The 23,444-nt window shown below is 44.8% G+C and overlaps 4 protein-coding genes across 4 annotated transcripts; 2 read left to right on the top strand and 2 right to left on the bottom strand.

The window, feature by feature from the left end:
- The first annotated feature begins 149 nt into the window (after nucleotides 1-149).
- themis2 (thymocyte selection associated family member 2) lies at nucleotides 150-5,372 on the top strand. Its single transcript, XM_056601870.1, has 6 exons — nucleotides 150-1,069; nucleotides 1,414-1,554; nucleotides 1,875-2,297; nucleotides 2,599-3,794; nucleotides 4,443-4,545; nucleotides 4,973-5,372. The coding sequence occupies exons 1-6, from the start codon at nucleotides 919-921 to the stop codon at nucleotides 5,062-5,064; spliced, it is 2,106 nt and encodes a 701-aa protein (XP_056457845.1). The 5' UTR covers nucleotides 150-918; the 3' UTR covers nucleotides 5,065-5,372.
- On the bottom strand, nucleotides 5,323-11,469 carry rpa2 (replication protein A2). Its single transcript, XM_056601873.1, has 9 exons — nucleotides 11,305-11,469; nucleotides 10,973-11,070; nucleotides 10,740-10,841; nucleotides 9,581-9,694; nucleotides 7,291-7,365; nucleotides 6,938-7,054; nucleotides 6,491-6,625; nucleotides 6,137-6,231; nucleotides 5,323-5,847 (listed from the first exon to the last, which is right to left on the bottom strand). The coding sequence occupies exons 1-9, from the start codon at nucleotides 11,315-11,317 to the stop codon at nucleotides 5,760-5,762; spliced, it is 837 nt and encodes a 278-aa protein (XP_056457848.1). The 5' UTR covers nucleotides 11,318-11,469; the 3' UTR covers nucleotides 5,323-5,759.
- A 129-nt stretch (nucleotides 11,470-11,598) lies between these two features.
- Nucleotides 11,599-15,138, top strand: smpdl3b (sphingomyelin phosphodiesterase acid like 3B). Its single transcript, XM_056601871.1, has 8 exons — nucleotides 11,599-11,910; nucleotides 11,996-12,209; nucleotides 12,406-12,503; nucleotides 12,615-12,758; nucleotides 12,836-13,005; nucleotides 13,328-13,508; nucleotides 13,929-14,062; nucleotides 14,400-15,138. The coding sequence occupies exons 1-8, from the start codon at nucleotides 11,838-11,840 to the stop codon at nucleotides 14,763-14,765; spliced, it is 1,380 nt and encodes a 459-aa protein (XP_056457846.1). The 5' UTR covers nucleotides 11,599-11,837; the 3' UTR covers nucleotides 14,766-15,138.
- On the bottom strand, nucleotides 13,185-20,063 carry LOC130391645 (enoyl-[acyl-carrier-protein] reductase, mitochondrial-like). Its single transcript, XM_056601872.1, has 10 exons — nucleotides 19,666-20,063; nucleotides 19,418-19,515; nucleotides 19,067-19,198; nucleotides 18,208-18,351; nucleotides 17,693-17,795; nucleotides 16,800-16,902; nucleotides 16,554-16,627; nucleotides 16,241-16,301; nucleotides 15,843-15,915; nucleotides 13,185-15,581 (listed from the first exon to the last, which is right to left on the bottom strand). The coding sequence occupies exons 1-10, from the start codon at nucleotides 19,863-19,865 to the stop codon at nucleotides 15,418-15,420; spliced, it is 1,152 nt and encodes a 383-aa protein (XP_056457847.1). The 5' UTR covers nucleotides 19,866-20,063; the 3' UTR covers nucleotides 13,185-15,417.
- Between the last annotated feature and the right edge of the window lie 3,381 nt (nucleotides 20,064-23,444).

Raw genomic sequence — 23,444 nt, 5'->3', positions numbered from 1 at the left:
TGGAACTGAAATCAATGAAATAATTTCCCTGACCTCTGGATTCTGAACAATGCCAGACAACAGGTCTGGCCTGATATACTTATGAGACTGGAGACTTTTCAATGCTGCAAATTAACCCTAACATATCAAAGTATGACGTGGTTTTTCTTCCTATACCCACTGTAATGATAGGTATATGACCACCATCTCCCCTATATATACTGAGAGATTACTGTTCAATCGCTTTTTTCACTTCAATGTGTTTACCACTCTGTTAACCCATTAAGGACATCAGAATATATTAATTTGATATTTGAGTCAACGACGCCTTGATCTATTTCCCCTCCCTGTCTTCAGAGATATCACGTCATTAGGTATACCTCAGAAAATTGTAGAAGCCTCGATGGTGCAGCAGGAAATACAACCATTGGATTATATTTCTAACACCTCCTTTTCCAACACCCACCCAAAACCTGCATAGCTGAAACAGTGGTTGTTTAAAATGCACGTCATCAGATTTTCAAGGCCTGGGGCTTAATGACATCCTGCTTTTAAGGGTTTGTTGCCAAGCCATTTGCAAACTAGTCCAGTGTTGATGAGAATTGTCGTTCCATTTTACAATTCAGGAACTGTTTGGGTTGAGGTTGTTAAAATGAAATGAAATGATAGCTCCATTGTATTTATTTCCCTCTCATTCTCTTCCCCACAACATCCTTGTGTATAGTTAATCAAACAAAACGTTAGGCTGCCACGATCCTTCTGGAATCATAATGGTATCAAATCATCCATAAGATAGCTGGACCTTGATTACCCTCTATTTTGTGGGCTCACATCCAGCACACACAGATGACGGAGACGCCGTTGTCTATATAGGGTCTGTGACAATGATCAAACTTCCTCAAACATGTTTTGTGGTTTGTGACATAACTGAGGACGTGCATGCACTGCTGCTTAGTTCTCAGTGGTTTGAAGGCGGCAGCAGCGATGGCAGACACCATGTCTTCTCTTCCGCTGCAGCAACTCATCGCATCTATCAACACCAGGCAATTACCCGTTGTTCTCCAGGTCTGCTCTGGCATCTACTTCCAAGGTTGGCACCTTTGTCTATTACAGTTATTTTGTTTAAGCCGTTTAGACAGATAAAACAATGGTTGAGTTTCATTATTATCCTTGTGAAATCTTGCTTTCTGTTGTCGTTGATGCTATAATCATACACAGAGGCCTGTGTTTCACAAAGATCATTGTTGATCACTTCACCACAGACCTTTACGTTGAAATGCTAGTTATATGTGTAGGTTATTTGTTTAAATTCTATTTATCCAAGTGATAAACATAACGCATTTTCACTTATGTAACGTGTGTCTGAAGAAAGAGCTTAATGAAAAGGATTCTTGTTGTACCACTGCGGTGGGGTGATCTCCGTGGCTCTCCCAGGGTCGGTGTATGAGCTATCGGGGAGTGAGGTGTGCTTCTCAACGGGAGACCTGGTGAAGGTCACCGGCCTAACGCTCATATCTGTCACCTGTGAAGACACCATCAGCGGACAGATATCCGAGTTGCCACTCAATCCTAAAGGTATAGGACGTGACAACAAGGTTTATAACATTCTCCCCTTGTTGTTTTAATGATGTTTGGCCCTCATTATACTATAATAATCTAGATAAAAACTAAAACAACCCTTCTTAATAACAGGTCCTAATTAATCGTAATAATTGCATTGCTACATTATCGCTTGGCCTTCTGTATGTACACAGATTTGTTAACAACATGACATCAAAACGTATGATGGAATATGGATCACAGTTCCAGATAATGAATCAATAATCAATAATAATGATTTATACTTAGTTCACTTATTCATTGGTTTAAACTAGTGAGCTCTTCCTTCTTTCTAGGCGTGTTCAAGCAGTTCCCAGAAGGCCGGCGCTACCAATCACTGAAGGACATGTTAGGTGCGAGGTCTCAGGGGACAGGGAACCCCGGCCTGCCGTTCTCCTTCATCAGCCGCTGTGAGCTGACCGTGGACGACCTGGTGATGGGTCCCGGGACGGTGATGGTGGCTCACTCGGTGGAGGCGCCTAGGGGGGAGGGAGGGACGGGGAGGATGCTGTGCCGAATGAGCGGCTCCCAGGGGGGCTCCGTGAGGTTGGTCCTACCGCTCAGCTGCCAGGGGGAGTTCTACGAGTGCTTCTCCCTGCAGGAGATCATGTCCAGGGCCGAGCTGTGCAGAGGCCTCTTCTGCAGTGTGGACGCCATTGTGGGGGCGGAGCGACCCCTGATCTTCCGCCCCGTGTACGAGGTGGAGGCCCGCATGCACCGTGAGCACCGCCTGAAGGGGGGGGGGGGTATAGCCCATGATGTTAGGTCATGGGCTATAGCTTATTATGGGCCTTTGGACTTGTGCGTTGTAGGAGGGAGCTTATACTGTGATATCATATTTAGTGTAGATATTACACTATGGGCAACCCAATATAATAGTCCACAACGATATAATGATACAGAACAGCCCTAAAAAATACTAAACTGACCCTTGGTGTACAATACGACCTGCTGATTATGAACGTATTAGGCAACACGCCTAACTGTCTGCCGGGATCGCCTCTCTTGCCCGCTCAACAGTGCGCAAGGACACGGTGAGGTTCCCCTCCAGTCTGGAGGTGGATGTGGTGGAGGTGACAGACCAGCCGGACGACATGGCCTTCATCACCCCGCTCACCCTGGACGAGCTCCTCACCCTGCCCGACGACACCTTCCCCGCCACCGCCCGAATCGTGGAGACCCCGACAGTGGATCATCTGGTGCAGTCCGGCTGGGTGGAAGAGCTCCGCGGGAACCAGGAGCTGATCCTGCACAGCAAGGGCTCCGTCAGCATGGCCCTGTTCTCAAGCGCCCGCAGGATCAAGCGGCAGTACTTCCTGGTGTCTGAGGGCTACGGGGGCCGGTTTCGCAGGAGGCCCCGGGAGTTCCTGTCCGTGTTCGAGGTGTACGTGGCGTCCACCCAGGCGCCGGGCCTCAGGGTCACCGTGACGCGGTCCGTCCAGGAGGCCGAGGACGACGTGAGTGGCCTGGTCGTGGGGGAGGAGCTGGAGGTCGTTGGCCACCGCATAGGAGCTCAGGAGGCGCAGCAGTCGAATCCCAAGCAGAGCGCCGACGTGCTCATCTGTCGGCGCATCGAGGAGCTCAGCGATGACGAGGAGGAGGCAGAGGGCGGCGCTGCTGCTGCTGCTGCTGCTATTCTGGAGCTGCCGCTGCACTGGCACGGCTTCTTCAGAGAGGTGATCTCCAACAATAAGAAGTACAAGATCAAGGACTTGTGCCAGCAGTTCTCTCTGCCGCTGAACGTCAAGGTAGTGAGCCGAGACGCCGACCTGGCGGCCGATCCTCTGTACGGGATCTCCTCCCTTCGCCTGGAGTGCGTCACCGTGGAGACCTTCATCCAGGCCAGCTTCCCGACCAGCCCTGAATACTGCTTCACCATCCCCATCCGCTGTCTCTCCATGGTCGTCTATTTTACCCAGGAATCCCTGCCTTGGCCCAGAGACGAGCAGCCCGTTGTTCACGTGGAAGTGGTCACCGAGGTTACAGAGTCTTTCTACCTGGAGAAATGCAGGCTCATATATTCCCAGCAGCCGCCCCCACCAAGACCACCAAAGCACAATTTGTCGTTGGCTGTTAAAGTAACGCCAAAACCTTGCATCCGAGAGCCTCTTGCAGACTCTCATCCAGCTCGGTCAGCGAATGGCAGTGAGCCCGAGGAAGGATTAAGGAGGCAAAGTGTCCCCTGCAAAGCGAAAGTGCCTCTCCCACTGCCTAAGGTAACCCCTCGCACTACCGAATGTTTTAAGCGTGTTTCTGGTTCGTTGCACCAGCAGTAGAGGGATGATTTAGCTCTAATATGTGATTTAAAGTTGAAAGTGAGGAGTCACAAGTTTGGTAAATGATTGGAACAGAGTGGAGCAAAAATTTAAAAACATATCTAGGCAAAAAAAGACCCAATTCAAAGAATAATTATGCATCAATATCATACATTAACTGTAAATACAATTTGTTTAGGACTGGTACATCAAAATCGCATAGACTGTAACTTAGGGAGCATTGGAATATTAGTTACGTTAGTGAAAAAAATGTTGGTCATTGTTCAGCAACTAATTGTGAAATTATTTGTCATTATGAAGACATTTTTACACTAACCTTAACCTAGGTTACGGTATATTTCAATAATTGCGTGTTTTACAGTACCGGAGCTCTCTTCAGTCTTTATGAGGACTGAAGGGAGTGTCGCATGATCTACTCTGGTGAAGCCAGAGTACTTTACATAAGGCGCGGGGAGTTCACCGAGAGCAGATGAACCCCTCAAGCATGACGCAAAGGAAGTTAATAAAACTCTAGACAAATGATTTCCAATAATCCTCGTTAGTGTGATATTCAATCAGTTATTCAGACTCTGCAATGTTGTTATACAGGGGCCACGGAAACCAGCCCTCCCCTCTCCGAAGACCTCTTGCAAACCCCAGCAGTCCGTCCAGCCGAAAGGTAACCCCTATGAGGCATGCCGCATAACTCAAGGTAAGAGGGGGCTGTCTTCTTGACAAACATGAACCGCCTCATGAACTTCAGAGCTGTTCAACTCTTTAATGGCTTATGCCCCTTCATGTTTGTAACCAGTGTGTGAATCAGTCAGTATAGGCTATGACTAAATACTTTAACCATCACTGCCTAAGCGTAACTAAATGCATGACCAGCCTAAGCACAATTTAAATTATTTCTGACGCATGGACAAAAGATGTCAATGCACTTCCTGTTAGCAGTTTTATAAAGAATTTTTTACATTGTTATCCGGACCGTTTGTTCACCGAATGTCAATTTGTTCTGAACTTCCAAGAAAATTAAGCGATCGTCATTGTTCTGTCAAGTCATTGCTGCAATTTTGCATTTATCCTTCAGTTATACAAATATACTGCACATTTATACTTCATCTGTCCAATGTCACCAGGTGAGGTCCAGTCTGAAGACAGTGACCATGACTACGAGTCTGCTGACTTGATCGACACGATCAAGAAAATGCAAGAGTTTGTTTCGTATTGAGCAGCAGGCTCAATGCGCATTGATTTGCATCAGGCTGTGAGAATAAGTTGCATTATTCCCCTGAGGAGCTCTGCAGGAAATTATTTATTCAGCTTCCTGTCGAATGCTGACTGCTACGAATGTACATGAACTTCACATATTTAGTATTGAATCTGTTGCTTCTGAAATAAAATGAAGCTCGTAAAAAGCACAAATGAATCTGGGTATCAACGCTTTCTGAACCGAAGCCCAGTTTTGATGTATGAAAGTAATAAAAGATACAAATAAAGATTGTTTGAAGCCTTTTAATTTGGATGGGGGGGGGGGGGACACATTTGTGATAGACAAATATAAGAAATTATTTTTCAACATCATAAAAAGATAGAAAATGCTTGGTTAAGAGCACCAAGCCGCAGACAACAGATTAATAATAACAGGAAGTCACAAACCAGGGCTTTGTTGAACCTAGGTGTTTTTAACTGAAAAAAAAACCTAGGTTCAACAGGATGTGTCAGGCGTCTCTCAATAATGAGGGAGCCCATACACCACAAAGCTACAGAACACGGAACAGACACCGTCAAAAACTTCATACGTATAGAATACAATACTTTTACGTATAGAGAAAGCAAGTCATTCTATGAAGGGGTCATATCCCGTTCACGTGGTAGTTCCCTCTAGTACGTCTATACACATATATATTACAAGTACTGCAGGTTTTATTCGTCGCCATCTGTCGCCTTGAAGTGGTCCTCATCGATGGTGGAGAATATGTGGCCTTCATTGCTCAGGAACTCCACCGCTTGCCTGGAAGTAGGGGGGAAGCGGTTGGTTGCCATCTATATCTATCTATCTATCTCACCACTGACGAATGGCAGAAAATAAATGTGGAAATTATACGTTTAACCAAATGTGCCAAATATTTTTGGAGGAAATAATTGGCTTTCAAAAACAATACAATTAATTTTTGGTTGATTTAGAAATACAAAATAAAATAAAATAATAAAAATAATAGGTTAATCAGGGATTGCCCAATAAGTTAAAAACGAGAAGTATACTTAGTGTGGGTCTCTAGTAAGGTGAAGTTGGTTCTTACTTGATGACAATGAGGCTCAACCCACTAAGTCTCTGTTTGAGGTCCTGCAGGCTGATGCCGTGACCATCCTGACTGCTCCGGATCAGACGCAGCACCTGGCCAGAGTTAGATGACACAGCACATTAAAAAATGACTCGCATCTAAATATGACTCAATACATTCGAGTGGCACGTTATGTTTGAGGTCATACCTGACCTTTGCTAAACAAAAAACGTATCTAAACCGCAGCCCATTCTGAGGTTGGCAAGGGAAACCAGCAACACACAATCAACTTGAAGCGTCAAAATATACTATAACCACATTTCTTTGTGGTCAACGTGATTTTTCAACACCGGTGGGGGAGAGGTGTTTCACCTGATTCTGGTTTGGACTAAGGCCGTTTGTAGCATTGTCGTTGCCACCAGAGTATCCTCCGCCACTCTCTTCCATGGTCCCAGGCCGCGAGTTGATCATGCTGTTCGTACCGACTCCAACTTGACCCCCACCCATCTGAGACACAAAAACAGTCAAAAGAAAATTCCGACAGTATTGGCAATATTCATAAAAAAACAAAAAAAACACTAGAGGCCACAAACTTGGTAGACTATAAGAAAATCATAGACAGTAAATCATTGCGTCAACTCAGACCCGACATCAGTAATCAATTCTTTACATTTTCCTTTTTGTGCCAATAGTTGATGAACAAAGTCAAATTGTTTTGGTGGTGCTGCGGGCCATAACAGAAGACTAAGATGAAGAGGGGTGCTGGTTATATGTCTACAGCACAACGACAATGGACCACTGGTGTTGGGGATGACTCACCGTGCTGGAGGCCTTGCTCAGCGCCATGTGGGCCTGAACCACCTCAAGCATGTGGGACGTGATCTCATTCAAGTCCTCAACCTGCCTGATGCTGAACGCCACCACAGACCTGTGATTCTAGCCGACCAGACAGATAGCATAAGAGAGACAGAGTGATGGAGCGTGAGAGAGCGAGAAAGAAAGAGGAAGTGTACAGTAGGAAAGGCAAGGAAGCGATGGACTAATATCAGAACTTCCCTTTCTCAGCCACAATATACCCACAATGTTGACCTTCTGCTAAATTAAATTCTTAGAATAGTGACATTTGCAGTACGAAGAACTTAATGAAACCATGCAACAGAGATGGAGCATACCTGGAAAGAGCGGAGGTTTCCTGACACTTTGACGTAGGTACCAGGGGGCAGGACGGTGCTGTCCATACTGGGATCCTAGTATGGACAAAATAATGAAGCCAATTTCGACACACACAAAATATTGTTGATTCCACACACACGCACTGTGTGTTGAGGGTAGCAGAAGACGGCAGGCTGTTGGAAGGTGTGAGCCCCAAAGTCTCTTTGACTGAAGTAGAATAAATGGCAAGATGTGCAATCTTGATGACATACAAAAATGTAGCACATCTAAATAAAATGGTTTAATATAAACTAGGGCTGTCAAGCGATTAAAATATTTAATTGCATTAATGTCATAGTTAACTCACGATTAATCACGGGTAATCGCAAATCTTTTTTCTATGCTAAATATCCCCTTGATTTCTTTTTCCCATTAATTGTTCTCATTTTAATGCTCATATCAACATTGCCTTGTGCAAATGTTTTTTTATTGATAACATTGGCATATACTGATCAAAACAGGACGATACAAAAAAAAGCCTATAGTGCCTCTATAGAACATACCAACATACTGCCTTGAACATAGCAGTCAGGCAACTGCTTCTTTGTTTGGAGCCAAAAAAAGAAGAAGAAAGTAAAAAAAAAAAAAAGAATTGCGTCAATCGCGCAATAAAAAAATGAACGCCGTTAAAATTGGTTTGCGCTAACACCGTTAATAACGCGTTTAACTGACAGCACTAATATAAACCTTTGCATGGTAAACCTGATATTGCTAGAAGAGGCACATTGTTTAATGTTTTCAATCAGGATGGTTAATAGTGAAGTGGCTCGGGGTGGGACTAAGGAAAAAAGGGCCATTGGACAGAATACGTAGTATGAAGAGAAAGAGGGAGGAAACGGGTGCTTGGAAAAGTTAGTCATTTCCAAGTGACTAACTTAAATGTGTAGAAATTGTGTTTTGCTGTGGAGAATAATAACATTTCCTACGTCTTGTGTGAATAATAGCCTCAAACTCAGAGGTTATCACTACACCCTGGATTGACTCAGGCCTGGTAGGCCCTACTCCTCTCCTTAACTGGAGAGATCAATCCCATTTGGCTTATTTCTCTTTTGTCATGCGGAGTGCTATTTTTGTTGCCCATCTCAGCTCAGTGCGAGCATAGACCGGTTTTAGACATTTCATTTTTTTTTGTATAATGGTACCTTTTTGAGGAGATAATATTTTAGCCTTTTGACAGGCTTTTGGTTGTTTCGACTTGGACATTGACATTTGAATGTACTGGGATGATTAATGTTTTTATTCACGGACTTGTGATTAAATGTTGCCACGTTAGTTTAAGTTGAATCCTTAAATTGTAGTTATTGCTCAGAATCAGGGGTGGACTGGGACAAAAATTCAGCCCTGGCATTTTCTGTCCAGACCAGCCCACTACATTATCAGCACTAGGGGTGGGACGAGACGAACGGGAAGAACCCTGTATGTACTTTATTATACGATTTAATCAAGTACATACATCCTGCTATTTGCACTGCAAATAGCAGTGCAAATTGCTATTTGTGTCTCCTGAACAGGAAGTTAGGAAGTTAACGGACATCCTGTGGTCGCTGCATCTCCATCCCCCATATCTACATAGCTACAAAACGCTTGTTAAATATCACACTTGATCCAACGCTAATTTCTCTCTTGCAGTTTTTAGTCTGTGAATGGGAAATCTTTTTTGTGTAAGCCCAGCATTAGTTAAAACCAGACTCGGACAATAATAACAAAATATCCTGACAAATAATCTAAATAGAAACCTATTACAGACAGTAGCAGCTTTAGAGCTGAAACGCAATTGTTTAAACTGTGACTCAGTCATTGTGAAACCATAAATAGAGAAAACATTTTTTTTATCTATAGCTGCGAGAAAAAGTCTAAGACATGAATTACTTACTCGTGGGAGTCGCGGACTCCCACGACTCCGGCCCAGGCCATGAGGTCCCGCCCACCCTGGTTTGTGTTGTGATTGACAGCACTGTCAGGGCTCTCTGAGCCTGCAGCCCATGATTGATTGACAATGACAAACATAGACCAATAATCGGTGCGATGCTGGCCACACACTGCTAGCCCTCTGTAGCCAATTGGCCGGCCTAATTGGAGGAAATTTAGAGAGAGACAAAAAAACAAAACATAGCGGACCGGACCGGCCCACATTGGGTCAACGGCCCACCGGGACGATGCCCGGTATGCCAGATGGCCAGTCCACCCCTGCTCAGAATCCTTTGGCGCAAGAAGATTTGGAGAGAACCTGATTGTCGGACCCCCTCTCACCTCGGTGTCCACCCACTGCTTGACGTCCATGGGGGCGGCCGTCATGTCGTCCACCTTGTACTGAATGTTGGTCATGCCCTTGTCTGTGCTTCTGATCAGACCTATCATAGTAATCTGAAACAAACACGTCAAATGTAAGTTCTTGGTGCACATTGAGAGCAGGGCAAGAGCTTGGAACTAGGATTCGACTCACAACATTGTGATCTTGCAACTTGACTTGGAATCTACGCTTGTCAGACTTCAATTTCAGAAGACTTCACTGCTTTGAGACAACAACCCTCCATAGTCCACTCTAGAACTTGAAAAGCAAAAAGAAATAAAAATCGAAAGAATGAATGCATGTTGGTTTTGCTGTTGCTAAATGCGTTAAGGGGAAACACTGCAATGGTATTATTATCTCAGCCTGATACCCACTAAGTGACCAAAGTAGTTGGAATAGACTGAGGGTTAAGTTCCGCTGTCTGGCCGACTCCGCTCTGGAGCATAAAAACGGTTATTTCGGCATCCCATCAGTTAACGCTGCTGGTTGTCTATTGGAAGAATAAAGTTTCACTGACTTGGGAAGTTCTTCCCAAGTCAGTGAAAGACGGTTCAAGCGCGGTTTCCCCTGCTGAATTCCCTAATATTGTTGACCTGACATATGTAACATAAGCTTATCCTACCATCCTTTTTTCAGACCCCAAAGTGTAGTCGGCTCTAGGTAACATGACTACCAGCCCAAAAGCCAGTTTCCCGCCTCGAGCATCCACATCTACCAACAAATATATCCTATATATTCAATTTCTTTCTCACTCAAGAAACATTACCAGTTATCAAATATTCCAAACATTATGGCCTCAGACACCGAGGCTGATGGATACAAGTTCAGCTGTCCATCCCACCTAATACGGTTTCCTGAACTTCAAACTTTTTAGGAAACCAAGGTATGATTGATGATAAAGTTATTTGAGTATCCGTCTGAAACAATAGCAAGTATAGTTGACATTCATTAACAATACATTTAGAGGAAACAACATTCCTTCCGATAAATGGCTGAAGTAGCAAAATATAAGACATTTGATTTCCACAACATCTTGTAATTGCTTAGCAGTAATTGATAACAACTGCTCTGAATTCTCTGCACCACAGTAGGCTAATGGAGTGATGCGAAACAGATTACCTGAGCCACCTCCACCTCTCCGACCCTGAAGGCCTCTTCCGCCTGGCTGGCAGACATCAGCTGCGACACCGTGCATGGCACAATCTGGTTGGTGCGTGCTCTCTACGTAAATACACACACACAATTCCTTATTAATACCTTCATCATCACAATGAAGACCCCAGTATCAAAGTTTATACGACTACTAATTGTGTTTGATGTTTGTGTTTGGAGGTCAAGGTAAACTGACTGACCGCCTTCTTCTCTCCTCCCTGGCTCAGAGATGGTGAGGCGAAGCCGCCGGGGGACTGGTTGTACCCACCTCCGATGCTGCTAGATTCACTGTATCCACCTAGGGTAAAGTAGTAATTTACAAACGCAATTTATAATAGGCAACTTCCGCCGTATCTAACTTTTAAAGCTGCTGGATTTTTATTCCCAAAGTGGGCTATGTTCATTGAATGCTATCTATGCTAAAAGTAACGTTAATAAAAGAAAAGAGCCTGACAAACTAGCTAACGCTAGGAGCGCTCATTTTGAACACACTGCCCAACCAAAGTGGACTACAATGCTAAAATCCACTCACCCTGGTTCCACATGATGTTACACTCTGTAAAAAGTATAGTAACGTAAAGTGTTTAAAATACTATAATTGCGGCGGGTCAGGAATTGAACACAGGACTGCTCGACTGCTTGGATAATTCCGCGGGTTAACTTGACAGTTCACCGCGCATGCGTCTCACTGAAGTCCCGCGAAAGTAGTTGGCCAATCAGACATGAGGACCAGATGTAAACACTCACGACACCGCCGCAAGTGGCTGGAGACTGCAATTTCATGTGTCTAATAACCACCGTCATTCTGTTGAATTCTCCGGTACGCATAACCATTTGTAGCCTACTTGACCCACCTAGAGGCGGACTTATTTGTCAATTGCTTTGTTCTTTTTATTGACCTATTGCAAAGTAAATCATGTGTGTAATGTGCATGGTTAATCTTAGCTTCATCTTATCTTTATAGACCACAGTCTATAAAGTTATATAGGGTGAGTAACGTTACAGGAGACGACGAAGTGGCTGTCGTCAATTATACGTCTAAACGAATTGCCATTAGAGTCGGACATGGCCATGTTTAAAAGTATTTTCTTACTTCTGTGTTTATTTCTTGGATTTCAAGGTACTCCTACCTTGTCTGGTGAGTAAACTTAAACACTTTTAGGCCTGTTTTTATGTGTTTTGTTTGTCCCGGCTACTGGACTTTTGTAAATGTGCAATTTTAGGTACCTTCTGGCACATCACGGACCAGCACTGGGACCCAACCTATGAACTGGGAGGTAAACCAGAGGCTGTGTGCGCGTCCAGCGGACAGCGTCCCGCGGCCAACGCAGGGCCGTTTGGAGATTATGCTTGTGACTCACCGTGGCACCTCATCAACTCATCGGTGTACTACATGAAGCAGATCATGCCAGACCCCGACTTCATATTCTGGACAGGGTAGGATTCCTATTGAAACCTCTGTTAAACGGAATAATAATCTAGTTTCAGCCAATGGCAAACATCTACCAGAGCGAAAGTTCCGGACCTGTGTGCTGTCAGTCCGTTCTAGTATCTCAGTCTTTTGTGTCAATATATTGACAAGTAATAACCGACTACGACTATATCACTGACCTGATTTCCTTCTGCCCTCCAGCGATGACACGCCACACGTTCCAGACCAGGACCTGGGGGAGGAGAAGGTTCTCAATATCGTGAGGAACTTGACGCACATCATAAAGAAAGTATTCCCAAGTCAGTGTAATAACTGTCGAAGCACGGTTTCCCCTGCTGAATTCCGTTATATTGTTAGCCTGAAATATTTAACATATACAGTGTAAGCTTATCTTACCATACTTTTTTCAGATACCAAAGTGTACTCGGCTCTAGGTAACCATGACTACCAGCCCAAAAGCCAGTTCCCCGCCTCGAGCAGCCACATCTACAAACAAATAGCAGAGATGTGGAGCGACTGGCTCGAGCCATCGTCCCAAGTCACCTTTCAAAAAGGTGGACATACACACACACACACACACAAAGCCAAACACACGTTATTTGCATATATTTTGACGACTTCCATATTGTAGGTGGCTATTACACCGAGAGGTTGCTGAACCGGACGGGGTATCGGATCATGGTCCTGAACACTAACCTCTACTACGACCAGAACAAGCTGACGAACAACATGATAGATCCGGCGGGGCAGTTTCACTGGGCCGAGCAAGTTCTCACTGAGGCGTCCCGTAACAAAGAGAAGGTAGCCGCCTGCTTACTTTAGTCTTCTACATTTGTTACTTCATTTCATCTCTTCTGATTCTTTAAGTAGACTACTGGCTGACAACTGTGACATAATGTAAAACACATAATATAATAAAGTATGAAAAATAACATCTACTCGGTCTTCAAAAGCTGATAGCTTTTGATTTGATGTGGATGTCATGTGTCTACATGTAAATAGTTGTTACATTTATTGTATTTACTTTTGGCATGAGGCCTAGTCTTATGACTAGGCCTCATGCTGCATATAGGCTTTCATAATACACCTCGGGTCCTTACACAATGGCACTTTCATCTTTCAGGTGTACATTATTGGCCACGTTCCTCCAGGGTTCTTTGAGAAGAAGCGGAGCAAGCCCTGGTTCAGACCAGAGTTTAACCAGCGCTACGTGGACATGGTGCAGAAGCATCATCCCGTCATCCAGGGACAGTTCTTCGGCCATCACCACACAGACAGCTTCAGAATGTTCTACGACTCTGACGGTACATAATATACACACACACACACCATCTGCCACTTCTGCTCTGTGCTGCTCTTCCCCTCTTGTTTTTCACATGTTTTCCTGCTAGGACAACCTTTGGATACAGATTAATTGCCATAAATAGACCTGCACTTTACGCACAAACGTTTATTCATTTAGCAGAGGTTTTATCCAAGGTTAGTTATGAAGCTGATGAGTTTTTTGTTGGGATACAAGTTATTGAGGAGTGGGTAGCAGTTAGGGCATCTTGCTCAAGAAGGGCGACGGACAGGTGTGCGGACATTGATCCATCCAATAATTTGACACCAAAGAAAAATCTAAATCCATTTGCGAAAAACATGAATTAGATGCAGTCATCTTGAAATTGTTGTAGTGAAATGTGTTAGGTATAACGTATAATGACACCCGTGTTGTGTTACAGACAATCCCATCAGCACCATGTTCCTGAGCCCTGGCGTGACCCCCTGGAAGACCACCCTGCCGGGGGTCAAAGACGGAGCCAACAACCCCGGGATCCGTAGCTTCGAGTACGACACCCAGACCCTGCTGGTCCAAGTAAGATACCCGAAAAGTAACTTTGTCGTGACATCCGGTCTGAAGACATCTTAGAGGTGACACCCACAACACAGAACCCATGTGATCAGTGGACCCCACCATGGAGAACAACGCACTAGTGACACCTGGTATTGTGGCGTTAGTGCAATAAATTGGACAACTTTACCGCAACAACAAAATATTGCAAAGGATAAACCAAAATTTGAATTTGCTAAATTCAAACACAATAATGAAAAATCTACATGAAAACCTACTTGTAAAACAATGTTCTCACATCTTCATAAATTATACAACCAAGTACTGCAGTTGAAGAGGCGTTTACCCCGTTTACCCACAGGACCTGGTGACCTACTACCTGAACCTGACGCGCTCCAACCTGGGCCGGGGCGGCTGGGAGAAGGAGTACCGCCTGACGGAGAGCTTCAGGCTGCCGGACGCGTCGCCGCGCTCCATGCACCGGGTGCTGCAGCGCATGGCCGACGACCGCTGCACCCTCCAGAAGTACTACGACTTCAACTCCGTCAGCTACGACCTGAGCGTGTGCGACGCCGCGTGCCGGGTGGACCATGTGTGCGCCGCCCGAGCAGTAGAGTTTGACGCCTACAGAGACTGCGTGGACGAGGAAGGGGCGGGCGTCTTCCACGGCGCCTCGACAACCTTGTTAATTTCCATGGCAATAGGCTTGTTTTGGTGGAGTTGGTGAGGAGCAGCCGTCGTGATGACGTTTGTCTTTCAAGGATGTTTAGACGGTGTTGAATGAGTTAGTCATGTAAATATTGTGATATTGGATTATATCGTCTTGGATTATGCCAAGATGACTCCAGATATGTGTTTTAGTTGTTACCTTGTCCTTTGTATATGTTTTCACAATGGACAAGGTAACCTTTGACTTGTTATACTTTGGTTTGTTTGTGCTAACCCTTAATGACTATTATTTGTCAATTTAATTCAGAAGCTGTTGAACTTTGTAACCAACCTTTAACTATCGATGATTTTTCATCGAAAGTCCATTTAGACTTACATACATATTAATAAAATACTTTATTGTTATTCGTGACCAAGATAAATCACTGCCAGTAATGCCATTTAATGATCAGTTATATATCAATTATATAACAATTATATTGATATATAATTATATTGATTGTTTCCATCATTTATATACCTCATTAACAATAGCTAATGAGTTTTTAAGTTTTAGCCTCTACCTCCCTGACAGAAGATAAATAGCTGGACTTTGTGCTGTGAAAGGCTCATTAGCTAAGTCTTATCCTTGAGCAGCTGATAAACTGCTTCCAACGCTCCAACCAGCTCTTATCCTGCATAGCTGATTGGCAAAGGAGATGTTCCTAAGGTCACAAGATCAGGATCTGTTTTGCTGAGGCGTAGGGCTCCATGGCTGCCTCCAGAGCCCTGCGGTGATCCCCCAGCTCCACCTGGTTACACACGGGGGCGGTCAGCTTCCCCTGGCGGATCAGGGTGCAAAGTTCATCCAGCATGTCTATGAAAGGCTTCTCATCTAGAAGAAAGAGGAAAGGGGTGTCAAAGACGGATTTCAGAATAATTTCATTTTCACATACAGTATCACTATGGAATGGTGATACTAGGCTTTGGATCTAGAAGGAAAGGGAGGAGAAAGTGGTGGCAGGCTGAGTCAAAATACCCCTGGGACCTCCTAGCCTGTCCCCCAGAATAGTGGGCCAGGATCGGTTGTTGTTATAAACTAGTAATTCAATTACACAACTAATTCAGTCTACAGAGGGCTGGATGCGGGACGTACCGTGTGCGTGGTTCGCCTTCCACTTGGTGACCCAGAAGCCCCTCACCTTCACGTCCTTAAAAATCAGAGCGCCCTGGAGAACACAATGACTCTTTGGTAAAGCTATGAGCGACATTTATCGTTGAACAGAGGATGCTTCAACCACTGCGGCCGTCGTCTACAGAATTGTAGACGATGGCATGATGTTACTAGATCCCATCACAAAAATACATATCCATCATACAAATGGGACTCATTTATTACTAAGGCTTTGATGATACCTGACGTCAGATGGGAGCTGCAATATATCTCTGGATCGGCTGGATCCGATCACAAAAGTTGTTTTGAAATAAAAAATGGCGTAAGGCGTAAGACGTTGTAACGGTAACCAAACAGAACTAGTGGACAGGGGCGCTCACCACAGGGATGGTGACGGGCCGCTTGGACATCCCCCCGTACGTCACCATGGTCCCTCCATGCCTGGACACAAAACCACCGGGCAGTTACAGCCATCATTTACATATACATACAACATGGAGAATTAATATTATTGCATTAATGCGTTTTCAAATATGATTTTTTAACAACCTTTTTGTTTACATTATGCATCAACATCTCTTCAAAACTAAACTCGTAATATGGACTGTAGGGGGCACGGGATTCTTCACACTAAATGGAGGTTAAAATGGTTGAGACCTCCATGATTTTAACAAATCCATGATTGAGACTCACTCTAAGTGTCGCAGAAGTTCAGTGGCGCTCTTGCCCCCAACCCCATTCAGGGCCAGCTTGGGTTTGGGACAGGTCTAAAGTGGGATAAAATAATCATGTTATAAGATAGCATAATTGTTCAAGCATACATCTTCGAATCACAGTCCTCCTATATGAGTTGTCCTGCCCCTATGTTGCATTACTTGGTAGATGGACTGTGGATGTGCTTTGACATTGTGTTGTTCGGTTTCCTTAGGCGTCACTGACCTTGAACAGCTCCTGCATTGGTGGTAGTCTCAGCACTTCCTCTGTGATCACATGGCTGGCGCCCATCGCCTTCAGCCTGTCACTGAGCTGGTTAAACTGTGGCCTAGACCCAGAGACAGAGAGTCTTATGTATGGGAGCAGCTAGATGGGCATTTATTTTTATTTTTTATTATTATTAATTTGTGTATGTGTGCTTGTGAACAGTGGCGGTTCTAGGGTTGGGGCCACAGGGGCCCTGGCCCCTGCTGAAATCGGATTGGCCCCTGACCTGCCCCTGTTCCGTCAATCAATTGACAAGCTGAACTACCGGAGAATTCAACGACCACGGACATAATAAAGGCGACGAGCCTTCTTTCCCATTAAACGGTAAACATATATCCAAATAAGCAACAGACTCAGCAAAGTGCGAACTGTGTTCTCTGTGTTGTTGTCCATTGTTGTTAGAACTCTGACTGGCGGCAGACTTTATTATGGTCCATGCAGCGGACGCTTGGTGATGACGTGTTACTTACGACGTGATGACGTATGTACAAGAGCCTACCGTGGCCAGGCCACAGTTGTGACGGCCGACGGCCAACGGCCACGGCCAGATGGCCTAGTGTGAGTGCAGGCCAGAGAACAATGGGGCCATTTGAGCACGGTTAGGTGTGAAAACGGCCACGGCCAGATGGCCACGGCCAGATGGCCTAGTGCGAGTGCACCATTAGGAGAAGAACTGGACCTCTTTCTCTCTCCCCCCCCCCCCCCTCAACAACTCAGCGCAAGGCCGGTACGGTCCCCCCCGTCAACAACTTAGGGCAAGGCCGGTACGGCCCCTGAATGTAGCATCATGTGGCCCCTTAATGGCCCGTTTCAGAAAAATCCTAGAACCACCACTGCTTGTGTACATGTACCTGTCTCTGACAATGTTAATGGTAGTGAGCCCTCTGGCGGCAGCGATCTGTATTACAGCCTGACCAACTCCACTGTTGGCAGCGTTCTGAATAACGGTGTCCCCTGATAAGGAAAGCAAACCATCAATCCACTGCCTTTATCAATCTGGTTTGTTCAGGTCTCTATCAGCACATGGCATGAACTCAACAAAAACATCTCTATAACTCAATTTTACAAAAACATTGGATAAGACCATGCCAGACTGGACATTTCCTTCCTTCCTTATTCCTGGCAAAACTTTCCAGGATCAAATATCAAGCAAATCAACCCACAGGCTGTCATTTCATAAATTGGCCTCTTAAAGCCATTTTTGTAAGTAAAATCAGACATTAGTCCCTTTAATCTCTCCTCTGTACATACTTCTGACACCCACAATTCCTAACTCTAGGGTTCAACTCATAACCAATTTCATATGCTTATCACAGTCATCAACAATCCGTCCATAACAGTGCCATAGCTGCTGTGTGTGGACTACCTGCTTGGAGCTCCTGGAAGTCCGAGAGCATGCGTAGGGCGGTGCAGGGGTTAACACTGAGCGTAGCAGCGGACAGCAGAGGGATGTCACTGGGTAGTTGGATGAGACTATTCTCACTCACTACCGCCGCTGTGCGCCACGTGCCTGTTCAACACATCAACACACAATCCATAGACTCTGTTAGCAACGCACTGAAATCACGGCATAAAACGTTTGAACACTGAAATCGTTTCATCGTTGTGCTACCGAATGGTAGTATTTCTGGTCATTAGAAACAACCTTCATCCTGACATTTCCCATGATTCATTATCTGTTGATTAATTACGAATTGTGTTCTTTTTTTTGGGATACATTTTTTATTTTATGATTTATACAACAAACAGATATAACAGTCAAATGCACAAATAAGACAACATACAACATTTGACATAAACACAAATAAGACATCATACACCAATAAGACATAAACGCAAATAAGACAACATTTGACATTAAACAATTACACTTACACAAATGAGACAACACACAACATTCATCAACACCCACTCCCCCCCCCCCCCCACCTAAGTATTTAAACTGGTCAACCACTGGAATATCGATTGGTAAAGAAGCTTTTCGCATAGAATCATTAAGAGGAAGAAGAGCCGACTTGGACCAGTTTATTTTATACCCAGATATACTCCCGAATTTATTAAAAATAGACAGAATATGTGGTGTAGACTTAATTGCATCAACAAGATAGAGTAATAGGCCTACATCACAATAAAGAGAGATGAACCTGTTCCATGAACCGTAATAGGCGTACGAACGGTGTTCTTATAACAATTAAGTTGTTTGGAGACAGAACCAAGTTACTCACCTAGACCGGCGTCTTTCGGTATAACCCAGTCTCCGGGTTTCAAAGTCGTCACCTGGCATCCCACCTCTACGACCTGGGCGACCCCCTCGTTGCCGCCGACGGCAGGGAGCTCCGGGAGGATGGCGTACGTACCTAAGAAGGAAATACGTACAAAAGTAAGTATACTTATCTGATAAGAGAGAGGATCATTTTTCATAAGATGTCTGAGAGTTGTAATTGTAGTCCTACATCTATAGTTATAAAGTCACATTTGAAGACTCAGCTATAGCCAATATATCGAAAAAGTGACAGTAGGCCTATTAATACAATGCAAAATCCTGTCAGTTCTACATGCTGCTTTTAAAGAGATACCTTGAACCATGTTGATATCTGCCGGGTTAATTGGGGCCGCCAACATCCTGACGAGAACATCATTTGCGCCTACAGAGGATAGCTCTAGGGTCTCCAACCTGGCAACCCATAAACGCAGGTTATACACTTCTCGTTTACATGTGATGCAGTTTCCACCTCCATAGATAATTCCATACACTGAGTTAAAGAACAACAACGAATTTGAATGAACCGGTGCGCGTCTACATTTGAGGTCATAGCATACTTACTCCACTACTTGAGACGGCTCGCCGTGTCTTCTGAACATCAGGGCCGAGCATCCCCCGGACGCGAAGCGAGGCTGCATCCCCCTCGGGCCCGGCGAGCATGGCACTTGTCGTTTGAGAACAACGCTTGAGAAGCTTCGGAAGTTTGTACGAGTCTCCGCACACTGCCTCAGAAAAACGCTCAGTAGCAGAGAGGACTTCATGACCGACACCGATTCCCACACGGAGGGTATAACGGGTTGGAAATAGTCGTCACTTCCGCGTCCGATACGCTCTAGTGAAGCGCTCTTTTTATTTCTTTATAATAAAGGACCAGTCTCTCTCAACTGATATGTGAATGATCCTATTCAGTAAAAGATCTAGCCAATTGAATTCAGACAAGGATCTTCTTACTCGTTTTATGAAGTTCGTCATGTGATAAAAAAAAAGAAAAAAGGGGAGGGTAAAAAACTGATCGTGCCTTCCTGTCGTGTTCGGATAAAATCGGACCGATTTCCATTTCGATCAATCATAAATATTGTGTTTTACATTTGTTTGTCTCGAGGGCTTATGATATCCTCCATACTAGGCATTTGAACATACAATTGCTGATCACTGCTTTCATTGAATTTTGAGTTGTTTGGTCAACTTTGTAACACCTGTGGTGTTCCCGGTCAAAAATCACCGCCATAGGAAATGAATGGGTGACCCTAGATTGTGTTCATCCATCAGATAACACAACCACAAATCCACCACCACCACACGCACACAAACACACCTACACACACACACACACACACACACTTTCTCACACACACACACACACACACACACACACACACACACACACACACACACACACACACACACACACACACACACACACACACACACACACAAACACACACCTGAAAAAGAACACACACACACTTTCACGCACGCACCCCACGTGAACCCCTTTCAGACTGAACAATTAGAGGTCCTCTCTTTCCCGTGCTTAAGTGCCTATCCCCCTACGTGAACCACACCTTCCAGACTAAACGTATAACACCTGATCCACATTTCAAAGTTACCAATTAGGTATTTGTTATGGGAACCTGGCTCTTTCCCAGGCTTTTTTTTCAAACTGATGAAGAGGGGATTGAAGTTGAACCAGAAATAGAGGAGGATGTCTCAGAAATAGAAGACATCGATCCTGATTTTGCTCCAGACCATCATGAGACCGAACAGTCAACAGATGGCGAGGAAGAGGCCCCTGAGGAAGAGGCACCTGAGGAAGAGGCACCTGGGGAAGAGGCACCTGGGGAGAGGGCACCTGGGGAAGACATCCCTGAGGTGAAATTCCAGTTCAAGGATGGCAACTTGCTCTGGTATTCATCTCCCCAGGACAGAGGAGGCAGAGCAAGAGGGGAAAATATCATTAGGATGACGCCAGGGCCAACACGGTATGTAACATCTCGTGTAGATGACATCTAGTCCAGCTTCCAACTCTTTTTGCCAGAGTCCATTGTAGAAATTATACTGGCGATGACAAACCTGGAAGGGGAGCGTGTGTTTGCGGACACATGGAAGGCATTGGACCAGGTAGACCTCCAAACCTACATGGGTCTGTTGAATCTAGCAGGAGTACATCGGTCCAACAATGAGGCTACAAAAAGTCTGTGGGATGCAGAGTCAGGGAGGCCTATATTCCGGTCAACTATGTCCCTGCAGCAGTTTCATGTCCTCTCAAGAGTTATCAGATTTGATGGCAGAGCTACACAACCATTCCGCTGGCGAGACGACAAACTGGCTGCCATCAGGACCGTTTGGGACCGCTGAGGGGAGCACCTCCCACTGATGTACAACCCAGGCCCTGAGGTGACAGTGGACGAGCGGCTGGTCCCTTTCAGAGGTTGCTGTCCATTCAAAAAATACATCCCAAGCAAACCAGGCAAGTATGGGATCAAGATCTGGGCAGCATGTGATGCCAGGAGCAGCTACGCCTGGAATATGCAGGTTTACACAGGGAAACCTGTTACTGGAAGGCGAGAAAAAAACCAAGGCATGCGTGTTGTGTTGGACATGACAGCCAGTCTCAAGGGGCATAACATCACATGTGATAAAATTTTCTCATCACATGGGCTTGGTCAGGAGCTGCTGAAAAGAAAGCTCACCATGGTGGGGACTGTGAGGAAGAACAAGCCTCAACTTCCCCCTGCACTGGTGTTGACCAGGGGGAGAGAGGCACTCTCATCCAAATTTGCTTTCACTGACACAACATCTTGTGTCATATTTGCCCAAGAAAAATAAGAATGTCATCCTGATGAGCACTCTACACAAAGACTCCGCTGTCAGCGTGGCAGAGCACAAGCCCCAGATCATCCTGGACTACAACAGAAACAAAGGAGGCGTTGACTGCCATAATAAGGTAATGTATATTTTCATCTGTCATGCATTTGATTTACTTGTATTCATGTAAAACATTGCATTTTGTGTGAGACAGGTTCATTATTGTTTCTTTCATTGCAGCTTACTGGTACATACACCTGCAAGCAAACGACAGCTCGTTGGCCTGTGGCGGTGTTCCACAACATCCTTGATGTGTCTGCATGTAATGCCTATGTGTGGACAGCGATCGACCCAGCCTGGAATCAGTGGAAATGTTTCAAGAGGAGACTCTTCCTGGCAGAGCTTGGGAAAGCTTTAGTGACTGCTCTAATTCAACGGCGCCAGCATCTTCCCCGCACACCAACCTCTGGCAGTCTGGTGAGGAGTCTGCAAGCACCAGCCACTGCCCTGGCCGCTCTCCCCCCAAAAAAGGGGCAGAAAGGGAAGAGATGCGAGCTCTATGCCCCTAGAAACAATAAGACAAGTCTTGCATGTTTCAAATGTGTTGCCTACGTTTGCAAGGCACACTGTGACCTGATTGCAAAATGCTACTCCTGTGTGTGAACACACACACACACACACACACACACACACACACACACACACACACACACACACACACACACACACACACATACACACACACACACACACACACACACACACACACACACACACACACACACACACACACACACACACACACACACACACACACACACACACACACATTGTGATGATCTGATGTTCTGTGAATTTCGTCGCTGTTTTGATTTTTCTGTCTTTTTTTTACAATAAATGTTAATTTTGGGATACAACTTTCAATTTCGGTGTCTATTCACTGCAGTTATTTATGAAAAACAGTAGTCTGAGACATTGTTTACAGGTTAAAAGGGAGTTAAATAAAATTCTGTGATGATCAATAATATTTGTGTTAATGTAAGGGCAGTTAAAAAAAGGCCGGTCAAATTTGACCAGGAGCACCAAAGTAAGGGACACGACACAAAGGTTAGAAGAAGGGTAAAACATTTTATTAAGCAATGCAGAGGGATGGTATACGTGGATGATAAAACAACACAGCACTTGAAATAATAACAATATTCCAGGACATTAAATGTCAATTAAATGTTGCTTGCAGATGCAAAAGCAATACAAAATAAAATGTCTTAATTTCCAACTCTTAATTGGTTTGAAGTATAACACAGAAGGAGGAACTCTCTTCAAACCAAATACGCCTAGTAAGTTTTGCTTCCCATTCCCTGTGGGTGCTAATTCCTCCAAACTGTAATGATATAAAGTCGGCAGGCTAGGGCGGGGAAGTACAATATCACTGGCGATGAAGAGGGGATTTTATCCTCAAAAGGGTTGTTCTTGCTTTCCTAATTTTCTAAAGATCTTGTGTGTCACGTTTCCAGGTCTTTGACAACAGAATT

The sequence above is a fragment of the Gadus chalcogrammus genome, chromosome 11 (genome assembly GCF_026213295.1).
Source record: "Gadus chalcogrammus isolate NIFS_2021 chromosome 11, NIFS_Gcha_1.0, whole genome shotgun sequence".
Lineage (NCBI taxonomy): Eukaryota > Metazoa > Chordata > Actinopteri > Gadiformes > Gadidae > Gadus > Gadus chalcogrammus.
This window is presented reverse-complemented; position numbering and strand designations above follow the sequence as displayed.

Coding starts and splice junctions, on each gene's coding strand:
- themis2 (XM_056601870.1), top strand. CDS start 919: ATGCACTGCTGCTTAGTTCTCAGTGGTTTGAAGGCGGCAGCAGCGATG. Junction 1,555..1,874: donor GTTGCCACTCAATCCTAAAG/GTATAGGACGTG, acceptor CCTTCTTTCTAG/GCGTGTTCAAGCAGTTCCCA. Junction 2,298..2,598: donor GGTGGAGGCCCGCATGCACC/GTGAGCACCGCC, acceptor CCCGCTCAACAG/TGCGCAAGGACACGGTGAGG.
- rpa2 (XM_056601873.1), bottom strand. Junction 7,366..9,580: donor AGCAGTGGGTGGACACCGAG/GTGAGAGGGGGT, acceptor TGTCCATACTAG/GATCCCAGTATGGACAGCAC. Junction 6,626..6,937: donor TGAGCAAGGCCTCCAGCACG/GTGAGTCATCCC, acceptor TTTGTGTCTCAG/ATGGGTGGGGGTCAAGTTGG.
- smpdl3b (XM_056601871.1), top strand. CDS start 11,838: ATGGCCATGTTTAAAAGTATTTTCTTACTTCTGTGTTTATTTCTTGGA. Junction 11,911..11,995: donor AGGTACTCCTACCTTGTCTG/GTGAGTAAACTT, acceptor GTGCAATTTTAG/GTACCTTCTGGCACATCACG. Junction 13,006..13,327: donor CGTCCCGTAACAAAGAGAAG/GTAGCCGCCTGC, acceptor TTCATCTTTCAG/GTGTACATTATTGGCCACGT.
- LOC130391645 (XM_056601872.1), bottom strand. CDS start 19,865: ATGAAGTCCTCTCTGCTACTGAGCGTTTTTCTGAGGCAGTGTGCGGAG. Junction 19,199..19,417: donor AGATATCAACATGGTTCAAG/GTATCTCTTTAA, acceptor TTTCCTTCTTAG/GTACGTACGCCATCCTCCCG. Junction 17,796..18,207: donor CTTCCAGGAGCTCCAAGCAG/GTAGTCCACACA, acceptor TTTCCTTATCAG/GGGACACCGTTATTCAGAAC.